Source organism: Pteropus vampyrus, unplaced genomic scaffold, assembly GCF_000151845.1.
Source record: "Pteropus vampyrus isolate Shadow unplaced genomic scaffold, Pvam_2.0 Scaffold75, whole genome shotgun sequence".
Lineage (NCBI taxonomy): Eukaryota > Metazoa > Chordata > Mammalia > Chiroptera > Pteropodidae > Pteropus > Pteropus vampyrus.
The window spans coordinates 900378-913642 of NW_011888856.1; the positions used below are offsets into that span (position 1 = coordinate 900378).

A 13265-nucleotide genomic window follows, 5' to 3' on the forward strand; every position below is an offset into this window, starting at 1 on the left:
TCTGTCTTAAGCCATGTATATGAACTACTCTACGTGTGGCTGAGAATGGAAGGTCTTTGCATATTTCTTTCATTTCTACCAGTGATTACATTTCCATGCTGTGTACGTTAAAACCTAGAGTTGCAAAGCTGTGTATATCGACTGCTCAATGGCCATTCCCGTATTTTGAACAAGTGAATGCCAGAGAGAAAATATATATAAATTGCAGTCGCCAGGCATCTTCCAGCAGACTATCTATGGTGAGAAAGAGAAGATATTAGAGAAAAGAGAGCCTGTCTTCTCTTACTTGTTCAAGAATTTCTTAACTGACAAGCTATAGAATGAAAAATCCATGTGGGCAATGATTACATTCTCCCGCTTGGCCAAAGATCCAAGGCAAGAAAAAAGACCAAAAAAAAAAAAAATGAAATGACATAAATTCACTTTCACCTCAAATAACCAAATAGTTAGGAAAGAATTTTTTTTGTTGTTTAAATTTTCTAAAGAATTTTTCTGCGAGGTTTTCTGTTGGGGAAAAAAAAAAAACTGTCCTAGAGACTCATACCCTTTCATCTTGCCACTTAGGAAAGGATGATCATATTCAGGGTCAGCAACTCCCAGAGCACGAAACTCCCATATGTTTACCCAAAAGTGATGAGGTCAAATTCAAATGAAGGGAGCCTTTGACAGTGACGTTTGGGGGTGAGGGCGGTGAATCTGAAGACAAAGAGAAAGCTAATCCAAAAATTATAGAAATAAGACGATCAATTTTTAACTCACTCCTAGAAGCAAATGTGTTTCTGTCTAGTGCTGGCTGAGCAATGGGAGGCGAAGAAACCTTTAAGGAGAAGGTTTAATCGAAACTAAACACCCCCACAGGAAGCCCCACCTGAAAGGGCACCAACTCACACAGCCAATGCACACGATGCCCTGGGGTCTGACTCTTCACTGCTCCCCTTCCCCTTCCCAGACCCCTCATCTGTCGCAGACAGCTGGCTAGACACAGAAACCCAAATCTCTCGTTCATGCCTGCTTCTCCCCTGGGCATGGGTTAAAAATTCCAGCACTCAGATTACTGTCTAACAGGCCCCAAAATGGGACCCACCCCCCCAAAGCAAGTGAACTCTTCCTCTAGACAGCGAAATTTTTTGAGCAGACCAAAATTTATTGCCTAAAGTTGGGCAGTGAGCTAATCAGTGGCCGCAGTGGGAAAATATGGCAAGGTTTTTAGGGAAAGAAAACAGAAAGTAAATGTCACACTTGTAGAAGTCCAAGTAGTACTTCTTTGCATAAATGATTTATCCCTCTATTCACATAAATACAACCACTCGCTGTGTTGTAAGTACAGCAAAACTGTGTGGGTGGGAATGGAAGAGATTTTCGTGACCTCCTTCCTGGGTGCCTGGCTCCTAGTTAGATAAATATCAATGAGAAAGGCTGAAAACAAAAATGTTTTTTCATATCTGTGACAACACATCCAAAGTGGAGAAAATCCAAAGGATGAAGACAAAAATCTCTCTTCGCAGATTTATCTTTGGACTTCGGGGAAGGGCAGGGTTTTTTAATTCAATTATCCAGGGAGTTGCTTCCATGAATTCTCTTATTTTTCCCCATGTGGATTTAACCAGAACAAAACCTACATCTTCTGCCAAGTTGAACTTCAGCAACTAGTCTAATTTTTCTAAGCCTTTTTTGTCTACTCCAGAAGGATCCCTTCCCTCTCCCCTCTCTTCCCAGCTCTCATCAAGAACCAGCTGACCACACTCACATGTGGGATGTAAAACAGAAAGCGATAAAGGAACGAACTCATAGACACAGACGACAGTATGGTGGTCACCAGAGGGGACGGGGTGGGGAGAGCATGAAGAAGGTAAAGGGGCTCAAATACTTGGTGTCGCAAGGGTGGTGGGCACACATGGAACATACGGATGTTGGATTCTTAAGTTGTACTCCTGGAACTTATGTAATGTGATTAACCAGTGTTACCCCCAAAAAATGTAATTTAAAAAACCTACTCCTGGCAGGAAGCAGTTACAGACCATTTATAATTCCAGGTGGTGACTTTGAGTCACCACGACAGCTTGGGAGCAGGACTCCCTCCTGTTGCCTCTGGAGCCCTGTCTCACAGCAGCAGCATCTACAGAAGGCGCGTCTCTGGACACAGACGCTGAAAATCTCAACAATTTAAATACAGCAAAAAATGAGGCCATTGTCCAAACTACAGAACAATGAAAACTTCGTTTTGAGCTCGAATCTCAACTAAAATCAGTTGAGCATTCGAACCAACTTCTTCGCTACAGTTACCTTCACTGAAACGATGCCAACACGCCCAGAAAGGGTGCTTTGAACAATTCTTTTTTTTTTTTTAACAATGGCTAATTTCAATCAGTGGTTTTATAGAAAGAACGGCAGTTCTAAACAACATCTGTGAAACCTGATTTGTGATAATTAATCCTAATAGTTCACAGATGAGCTACACGGGGCCCTCTTCACAGAAGTGTTTACAGTTCCTCATAGCCAGCAGAACTTCCTAGTAACAGCCCCCTAAAATAGGATACTGAATGCAACACGCTTTGGGGGCTTCAATTAAAACGTAGTGTAAGACCCCTCAGAGTCATCCTGGGACAAAAATCAGAGAGGTAGAGGAAAAAAAAGGAGGAGGTGAGTCAGTCTGAACTTGAACTATTCCTAAAATCAGGAAGTAGTTTTCAAGGATTAATCTTTCATTGCCGACTTACTCAGTTTGTCTCTAGAGTGTAGAAAAAGTCTTGGTTATTTAAGCATTTCGGTTGTTTGGACTCTGGGTCAACAGAATAGAATGTTCTTTGGATGTTCAATAGTGACTTTCAGCCAAAACGCTCAATGCACTCTCATGGCAAATGTCTAAATTTTCACTCTTCTGGTGGCCCATGGGAAAGGAAATCTATTCCAGCAGAACATGGAATATCGGGTCCCTGTAATAGGCCCTCGGAAGAGACTGGAAACGGAGGCAGGGAGGGCCATTTCTGGAAGGTCTTAGAGAGCCAGCAAAGGGCCACAAATGAGGCAGAGGTGGTGTGGACGGCCAACGCCATGACAGGGACAAGAGACAGTGTGTCCATTGGAGGGCAGCAGGAGGCTGTGTCCACTGACGGAGCCTAGACACCAGGATAGCCCCCTGTTGAGTCCACGGAGCCTCCTGCCAGCCAGGCTTCACCAGGCTCCTCTGCAGTGCACTAGGCCCCAGCTTCAGGTCTCACTGCCTGGCTCGTGCCCAGTCCCCAGAAGGTCCACGATGACAGCCTCATCCCATTTAGCTTCCCGGGTCATGTTCTCTTTCTGCCCTTTGAATATTGGAAATGATCCTGCCTACTCCCCAGGTTTCTGTTTCTGCTATAAGTCCTTTGCTGGGCATGACATGAAGTAGTCAATGAAAGGGTTCCTAGCAAAGCTATGTATATTGATTGCTAGCTGGTCTTTCCCATATGTTGAATAAGTAAATGCCAATGAGAAATAGACATGAACTGACAGCCTTCTCTCAAACTATTTAGGGGGTCACACTAAACTATGTTTTCTCTACTTGTAAAACTTACAGGAATATGAACTTAGCATATACACATGTACACACTCATATATACATATATGCACCTATGAATATATTTTACATATATATATAATTTTTCTTCTTTGTTGGGCTGTACATTACATCTCTAATCCAGACCTTTCCTTTCATCTCCAAGGCCACTTATCTAAGTGCTCATGCCTTCACCACATCTCCTCAGGGACGTCTTATAGGCCCTGGTATTCAATATGTCCAAAACTGAACTCACGATCCCCACTCTCCATCATTCTGCTCCTACCCACAACCAAACCTCAAACTTGTTACCCTCTCAGTGAACCTGATCTAAATAAACAGCGCCTTGGGACTCCAGCTGAAAACCTGGAAGTTGTCCTAGCTTCCGCTTTCTTCCTCATCCCCCATGTCCAAGCTCTGTTGAGTCTACCTCTTGAAAAGCTCTGGAATCCATCTCTACAGACTCACATGGCTTCCCATTGCTAAGGTCCCTAAAAGATGAGGTGAGAGCTGCTCTTCACCTGCTGTGTCTTAAGCCTCCTGTCTCCACAGTGCCTACTACACTGCAGGCACCTGGCCTTCTTCTGTTTTCTCAGAGCTGCCATGTTTCTTTGGCTCTTTGCACATGGTGTTTTTCCCAGGCCTTGAATGCCTTCGAACACTCGTCCTCAGCTCTTCTCTTACCTAATACCTACTTATTCCATATATCTCCGCTGAAATCTCACTTCTTCAGTGAAGCCTTCCTTGATTCATGGACCAGGTTTGTGGCCTCTCTTATGTTTTCACAGAGCCTTGTACTTCCAAGCAGCCCTCATCACTGTGAATAATTATTTATGAAATCATACATTTAATATTTGCCATTAACATAGACTGAACGCTCTTAAGGGAGGGAGCCTCTGTCTTATCTCCCACCATATCCCTGGTGCCTCACGCAGCGCCTGCCACATGGTAAGTGCTAGAGAAAATGTTTGCTGAGTGAATGAGTAATAGATGAGTCTCCTGCATGTTAGATGTGTGTATACTCATTCAAATATATAAATAAAACTCATTAGCTAGAATCACAAATTGTCTTTTTGATTATTCTTTTAAGCTTTTTCATGATTTCGTGACCTAGAAACATCTAGATTTTTCTTACACTCATGAATACTTGTTTATTTTGTTTAATAAGAGCTGTCAAAAGGTCTTTTAATAAAGAGTACACTCCAATACGCCTGAAAAATACCAATGCTTTACATGGACTCAGTATACTTTCTCTAGAAATAGAGTGTTTCACTCGTTGAATTCATTTTTTATTACAAATAGGAAATTGTGATGTTCATTCTCAAAGCCGTTACAGATGATTTTATGTGTCTTGTATTTAACAATTATTTTTCTCAGCTGTTTCTCAAAGACCCGTGAAGTAGGTCACGTAAGCACGTTCCCTCCCTATGAGGAAACTGGGACCAAGGAAAGTAGTTTTCTATGAGCCAAAGAAAATTAAAGACAGAAAACTGAGATTTCTAGAAATGCAAAAATCTCTCTGCTTGGGGCTGCTTCCCCAACTACAGAGGCCACATTATGATCAGCAAGTAACGATGTACTAATACACTGCATTCAAGTAAAGAAAATTCCATTCTAAACATAAGAACCTACTGACTTTTTTTGATATTCCCTTCTTCCTCTCCTTTGATATACATTAAGAACAAATTTTAGGGAAACTTAATTGACCTTTATTTGGGAAAGACAGACTCAAAAATAATACCTCAAATGTAAATTTCTGCCTTCTCTGAACCCTAGGAGATAGTGTCAATATCACTTATTTGGCAATTAATTATTGCTCTGTCTCTTATTGGTGCTAATTTTTTGCACGTGTATAAAATTATCTTGTCTCCATGACTAGAGTCAAAGTTTCTCGAGAGCAGAGCTTTTCTTCTGACATTTCATATCTCTTCGAAGCTCGTAGTATCTGGTACATAACTGGAGCCCAATAAAAATATGCTGAACCACCTGACATGTCCAACTAAATGGGAGACTGGAAGGACCAATTAATACACTAAAATATGTCATCTGAAGAAAATAAACAATAATCGTTTAAATTATTCTTTTGGAATTGCTTTATTAGTGAGATTCAGGTCAAGCCCCTCTTCCCTAGGTGTGTGCTCACAAGGCTTTAACTCAGAACCACGACTCCCCACTCCAGGCCAAAGGTCTCTCCATGAATCCAGAATGCTAGAACCAAAAGCTACTTCACATTCCAGAGGCTACTCCAGTTCAACGCGTCTAAACTCAAGTTTATCAGTCTGCTCTATCGAAGCCTGCTCTTCCTTCCACGGTCCCTGACAAGGCAGAAGGCACCAAACACACAGACATCCAGGCCAAAACCAACTTGGAAGCTTTCTCCTTCTCTTCCTCTCTCTCCGCTCCAAAACTAAGTTCTGTCAGTTCTCACATCAAATCTGCACCCTGTTCTTTCATCGTCAGCGGCACTACCCCAATTCAGGCAATTTTTCCAACTGGCCTCCGAGCCTCAAGTATCATCTCCAATCTCTGTCTTGCATGCTTCTTCTAGAATAGCCACCCTAAAATTCAAATCTCATTTTGTTACTCTCCAGCTTAAAGTTTTTAATCACTCCTTACAATTTAAGGAACAAAATACAAACTCCTTAAATTATGAAAAAAAAAAAAAAAACTCTGAAAGTGCCTTGAACATAATAACACTATTTTGTGTAATGCAATAAAATATATTCAAATACTTGCCTCCTTAAACTATAAGCATGTGTATAATTTTGAGAAAAACAAAAAGCAAATTTTTTTAAATTCCAGGTATCACCACCTGGCCCATGACTTCCTTCCCAACATCATCTGTCACTCCTCCTCGACGGGCCGAGGGCCCCCATGCCTCTGTATCTTTACACATACTCCATTCACGAACTTCGGCCTGTCCTTCAGTACTGCACCAGATGAGCCGCATGAGGTTATCACACAGCTCCCTTTTAAGGAAAGTAGCTAAGGCTCTTGGGATTGAGCTGTAGGGGAAGAAATCCTGCTACTTGGACCAGGGACCAAACCAGGGGCCACGTCCTGAGTAACCTGGGAGGTTTCTGTCCAACGTTTCCATGCTAACTGATAGCAAATAGACCGAACCACACCCTCTCCTTTGGGAACTATCAATGAGGTGAGCTCAAAAAAGGGTGCTGGCACTCAGGCTCTATCCTAGTAAGTAGAAGCAGCTTTGCAGTTGTCTATAAAGACAGCTCGGAATTCTGGGCTGATTTATTCTGGGCTAACTGGATGAGTCCTTGTTTTCCTCGCAAAAGGCTGACATGAATGAAAGGAATCTGTGCAAGTTTCCTCCTTGTGACTCTAAAGGTTCTGCCAGAATAAATCCACAGCTCTCTGCTCATGGGCGACCCTCTCTGGTCCTCCCAGCCTGAGGTAACTCTCATGCATCCCTCTGTAACTATGGTCGCCACTTCCACTATTCGTGGAGACTGCTGAAGGGGCAGGTAAGTATCTCATCACTTTTGTGTACCCACAGCTTACCAAAGCACCAAGCTTATCAGAGACACTCAACAGATGTTCACCGAGTAAACTCACGTTGCTTGAATACTGATAACACTATTAAAAACTTCAAATGAGTCGAAAGAAAACACAAGGTCTCATTAAATAAGACATAGGAAACCAAAGATCCAGGCTTCTTTGCCCATGGCTCCCCTCACCCCTGTCTTTGCTGTGTTCTTTGGGAGAGTCATTTAAGTTCTCTGTACTTCTGCGCGTATTAGTGAAGACTCTTTTCAGAGGAAGCAAACTCGAAGCAACCCAAACGGAAACAGAGCCCGACTGGCTGGGCCTCTGCGAGCGGACCCTGGGATATCTGCTCCCTCTTCTGCCCTCTGCTCCTCTTTGAATGTTGGCCTCACTGTGTCCTCCTGTAGGAAGGTCTTCTCCGAGAAGTGGGAAATGGAGCCAGTAGCAGCTCCCAGGGAGGCCCAGAAGAAGCCAAAGCAGCCGTCTTCCCCAGCTGACAGAGAGAGCAGTCTCTGTGGCTCGCTGTGCCCCCTGGGTTCTGTGCCACACTTGAAACCGACCACTGTGACCAGTAAGGTGAAACTGGATGATTGGCCAGTCCTGGATCTTGAGCCCATCCCTAGGGCAGGGAGCAGTGGGTGGCCGGAGGGGCAGGGTCTGTTACCATAACGTGGGGTTCGGGAAAGCTTGCTGGATTGACAAAAACAACAGTGCCTGTCTGTTGCCCTAATAACTGCTTACCTCCCTTTATATTCATGATATTACTTTAGATAATAGGAAAAAAACATCATCATCTTCATAAAGAATGTCGCATAAGCATAAAATGTATTATACTGTCTACGGCCATGCCACCCTGAACAAGCCCGATCCTGTCTGATCTTGGAAGCTAAGCAGGGTCGGGCCTGGTTAGTACTTGGATAGGAGACCACCTAGGAAGACCAGGTGTGAAAAATAAAAAATAAGGAATTATAAGCTGACAAGGTCCTTACAATCTGTGAGGTCAACCAAGGGTTGCCTTGTCTAAAAAAAAAAAAAAATGTATTATACTGACTACCTCATAGTTGGGCAAAATGAATACATGATAGCTGAATTACAATTGTGACAATATATGCCAAGGAATAAATAAAATCTGTTCTCTTGTTTTCAATTTAAAAAATATATATATCGAAATACTTTTTTGTCATTATATAGAAATCTGGCAATAGAAAAACTCTTGGTTGGGACCCAAGGTACAAGTCATGATTCTAACCCATGCAGCACAAGTCTCCCCATATCACCAGAAGAATAAAGGACAGCCACAGTCGTATCTTCTGTGATTGGAAGAGTCCCTAAGAAAACAGCCTCTGGGAGGGGCCCTTAAATATTCCACCCACTCCTACATGGGAAAGAGGGATGACAACAGCATGAGCAGGGCAACTGAGGTGTACGGAACAGCAAAAGAGAGGCTCCTCCTAGAAGTGTAAGAGGACGGCACCCCTCTGACAGCTGTACTTAGGAAAGCTCGGGCGTGGTATCTGCTCCCTTCTCATCAGCGTAACGTGAGCGCGTGTGTGAGCGGGTGGCGGGGCCGCAGGCAGAAGCCGAGGAACACCACAGCCCTGGAATCGCAGGCTGGTGGGTAGCACCTCGCTCAAGGGAAACAGGAGTCGTCATTACCGTAAACCCCTAAGCCTTACAGGGTTTTGTGATCTCAGCTGGGGTAGACAGTGTTGGAAATTCACATCTCTGATATTCGATGCACTATTAGCATGTCGAAGATGCTACAAGACGAGGTTAAGAGTTTTCCCTAAGCCTGTCCTAGAGAACATGTGAAACAGCCCTGGGTTTCAAATACTTATCGATAATTAACTGTATACCAGGCAGTATCGTAAGCACTGGGGAAGCCAGTGACCCAGGCAGACGAGAAAACCTCCGTCCTCAGGGAGTGTATATCCTAGTCAGAGGACAAAGACAGTACACATAATAAATGAAATATCTAGTATTCAGATGGTGAGAAGGAAAGAAAGAACGAGAAGGCATGGAAAGCGGATGGATGGGAGATGTGGCGTAGAGAAGCTCACCCCTATATTCTCTCACACTGTACATTCTGGACAGATGACAACCTCAGCAACCTTCCTGCTATTCGCGAGGACCACTCCTGGCCACGGCAGCAAAGGGGAGACCTCAGAGGAGGAAAGAGAAAACCGGGGCAAACACAGGGTGGGACTCAGCCCCGGGTCGCAGCTTTGCCACATTCTTGCCCAGTCCTACCTCGGTTTAGACTTCTGTGCCCGAACTGGATAATGATGTCAATAGAACATTCCTCCTCTCTAGCTCATGGAATATCGTGTTGCTAGGTGACATGGCCTATAAGCTGATCCAAATATATATTTATCTCTATTTTGGATATTAAAAAGTTCATAATTGAGTCTTTATGCTTCTTTCATCATCTATACATAGAGCTAGAGCACCTACTATGTGCCAAACCCTGTTCTAGGTGCCAGAAGTACAGCGGTGAGCAAGACATACAAATGTCTGTCCTTGAGGGACTTACATACTGATGGAGAAGATGAAAACTTCAACGGTCGATTAAACAGGACAGACACTGACGAGAAGACAGACACCACCAAATAATCCAGGCACGAGATGATCAAGTCCTGAACCTGACATTTCTCAAACAAGCTAAACTATCTGCGGTCACTGATGAAGCCCTTTCTAGAAGGTGTCATGGAAATAAATTGATATGAAAATCCAATTGTGGCTACTGGATCTTTCTAAAACGTTGAAAGAACAGCTTCTTTTCTTACCAAGAGTCTGTTGTGTGAACAAATAGTCGCACACCCTTCCATCTCCGAAAGGTTTCTATTTTGCGAACTGAAAAAGTGTTATTCCAAGTTGTATAAATAAGCATGTGCTTTGGTTTCCAGAGTCTTTAGCAACTTATTATAGCACTACTGCCATGTTAAAAAAAAAAAATGGTAGTAAGAACCATAACAGTAGTAAAAAAGTATACGTTGTAATAACAATAGTAACATCCTTTTCAAATTAGAAGGTGAAGCTGCAGATCTCCTAGGAGTGCTGTTCTGCAGGGCATTTCCGTAGGAAGGATAAAGAGAGGACTTCAGAACCACACTTGGAGAAGAATCAACCCACACCTTTTAAGTTCAAAGGCACTGCATAGATAGGAAAGACTAGAAAAGAAAGATGTGGATGCATCACACACACCGACACCTTGGAGAGAGAAGCCTAACAGATAGGAAACACAGAAAGCTCCAAGACAGTGAGCTGTTAATGCTTTATCCTACAAAATCCCACCTCAGTCTCAGTGATTCGCCCAAACACTCCTTTCCAGCCAGAGGAGCCCTGTGGCGTCCGTTTAAATTGCAAAGCAGCCAGAGAGAAGCACTTCCTGAGACAGGATGGCAAGGAGACCAGCTGGATAACGCTTTGACGTTATATACCTCAGACCCAGGCTTTGTGGATGCAACAAACTTTCTGTGCCCAGCCAAACATGATCATATGTCATGTTCGTTACATATGACACTAGCTTATTGTAACACCACTCTGAAAGAGGCACTGTGTTGCATGTGCCCCACTGTCCGGACAGTCTGCCAGCCAGAAAGACAAGATTTCAGAACAAGTTACAGCCTCTGCTTGCATCCAGCAGCCAGACAATTGAAACATCCTGTTACTGGGCACGGTTTCCCATTTAGATCAATGGCAGGGGAGCTCATTTAGATTATTGACTGACAGGCTTTTATAATTTGCACTTTAAATAAAGACCCGTTGAGGAAACACATACTGCTTTGCTTCCCTTCACAACTCTGAATGTCCTGATTGGGATGTGGCCTCCCCTAACAGCTAACTTAGATCAGTGCCTTTTTTTTATTTGTTTTTTGGGGGGTTTTGTTCATGGGCACGTGCTTCCAAAATCAATTAACTGCAGCAAAACAAATGCCAGGGAGCTGGTTTCACCATCACTGCCTAGAATGTCTAGAGAATATCCTTGGAAATAAAAAACTTTTTCTTTTAAACAGCAGTAGGTATTTGATGCTAGATATCTTGATGAAATGAGTTTCTGGTTGGTATGGAAGGCAAGGCGTCTTTGGAACCTGCCTGGTCAACTGAGAAGCAAACTGTAGATATACAGCCATCACTACAGCTTCCCAACGGGGTGACCAGCAGTTCATTGTTTATGAACTTATTCCACAGAAAATACCCCATAATTCCAGGTCACCTCTCCTCAGTGCTCAAAACCAGACAGAACCTAATGAAGTGAACGGAATTCAGAGATCTCTGTCCACCAGTCTATCCAGAATCCTGGCCACCGTATTGAAAGCAAACACCCTACTTCACTGTTGAAAGATTGCCAGGAAATCCAATATTGCTTCCGACCCCCACTTTCTTCAAAATAGCCCTTCCTTCCAGTAACCATTTCCCTGCCAGAAAGAATCCTAAGAAAATATCAGAAGTTGAACTATCAGAAGGCTGCGAATATGGAGAAGAGAATTTAGCAGCCACAATGCATGTGGAATTTGAACTCTTGATAAATTCTTGGACCACCTGCCAAGGTATTTGTAAGCACTTTAGAGAGAACACTCTTCTTTTAATTAAAAGTCTGCGACCTGAGTCCCCAAACTTTTCTCCCTGAGCAAAAAGGACCAGAAACATCTCTGTGGTTATTGAGCTACTGCAATCGAAATCTAAGGACATGTCCCCTTCCCCCAAAGAAGGCATGGCTTGGAAATAGCAAGGCATCCTAAGTCAGAAAGACAAGTCTCTCTGCTGAAAAGAAGGTAGCAGTGACTGTAATTAACAGAGAAGCAGTTATGGAACTTCTGGACTGCATTTAAAGGGCCACGAAGGACCTGGGCGAGCAGCCATGGCCACGGCTGTGTGCTGACATATCGATAGGAGGGGGAAATGGGGCAAAAGAAGTACGTAGATTTACTTACAGCCCTCGGAGCCGAAGCCAGATTTTCTCGATCTGTTCGGGCTGCAGGTATTTCAGAGAATTGCTCTCAAATTCTTCAATCTCCTTGGTCGGGGACTCCATAGCTGCAGGTTGTCACCGGGAGTGAGGCTGAGCGAGTTTGGGCTGAACCCTCCCGCCTCCTGCCGGTCCGCCAAGCCCCAGCCGATCGCGGCGCGCCTCTGCCTGTCACTTTCTGGGTGCGCTCCCCTGTCTGTGCCCCACCAAGTCCGCACTTAAAGTGGGTTTGGATCGCAGGCGGCCCCGGGCCCGGGGGCCCTTGGGAGGCTGTGATGACCAACCATGGTCCCGGGCTGGGGTTCAGGGGTAGCGACTGTGTCCCTGCTCCAGAAGAAACCACCTCGTGTCTATTCGAATATATATGTATGTATTATTAATTTTTTTTTTCACGAAGACACAGAAGCGATCAGTGCGGAGGCTGGATTTGGAGGTGAAAGGGAGGGCTGAATGGGGAGGAAAGGAAGCGGAGAGAAAGTGGGGGGGGTTGGGGGAGCCGGTGGGAGGCGGGGTGGGGTGGGGGGGTGGTCTGGCCCGAGGCCGCGCCCCCGGCTCCGCCCCGCGCCCCCGTCGCCCCGGGCACCCCGCGGCTGCCCCTCTGCGCGCCCTAGCCCCCCTGCCCGGCTGCCTTCGCGCCCCCTCTCTGTGTCTTTCACTTACCAGCAGCAGCTCTGCTGACAAGCGAGAAAACTGACAACTGAGAAAAGTCGTCGGTCGGCGCGGGGCTGGCGGCCGGTCTGGCACCCGCGGGCGCGCGGGGAGGGGCGCCGGGCACCGCCGTCTGCGGGGCGCGCGGTCGGGCTCCAGCCTCGGACCCTGAGACCCGCACGCCAGGGCCCCCGCCCAGTGTGTCCACGGCTCCCGAAGCCCGCACAAGATGAGTAACGGCACCGCGTAGAAATCCGAGGGAAGTGGCGGGGGCGCGGGGGGTGGGGGGTTCTGTGTCCTCCCTGAGGGCCGGTGGGGCAAGCAGTGGCCGAGGTTCCGCGGAGTTTGTGCCTGGAGCTTTCATTTACAACGCTCACTCACCCGCCACAGGAAAGCCGGTTTCATTTTGAAATATTAAAGCAATTGATAGGTACACATCGCACTTACAAAGTCCTGGTTTGCTCTTGCGAATGGGTCTCTCTCCCCCACCCCCTCCCTCCCTCCCCCTCTTCCTCAATGGGGTGGATTAACCAAAACGAGGAGGTAGGAGTGTCTGCTGGCAAATGCCACTTGCTCCTCAAGGGGTCCCTGTTGGGTGACAGGTGGGCA

At 45.3% G+C, this 13265-nt stretch overlaps 1 protein-coding gene and 1 pseudogene across 1 annotated transcript in view; one reads left to right on the plus strand and one right to left on the minus strand.

Annotated features, from left to right (window-relative positions):
- Positions 1-12458, minus strand: part of PDE1C (phosphodiesterase 1C) — a 249684-nt gene extending 237226 nt beyond the window's left edge. Inside the window, exon 1 of the mRNA XM_023532039.1 lies at positions 11974-12458. Coding sequence (XP_023387807.1) covers positions 11974-12074 — 101 coding nt within the window. The 5' untranslated portion in view covers positions 12075-12458. The remainder of the gene's footprint in view (positions 1-11973) is intronic.
- LOC111741293 lies at positions 7875-7992 on the plus strand (annotated as a pseudogene).
- Positions 12459-13265: the final 807 nt, after the last annotated feature.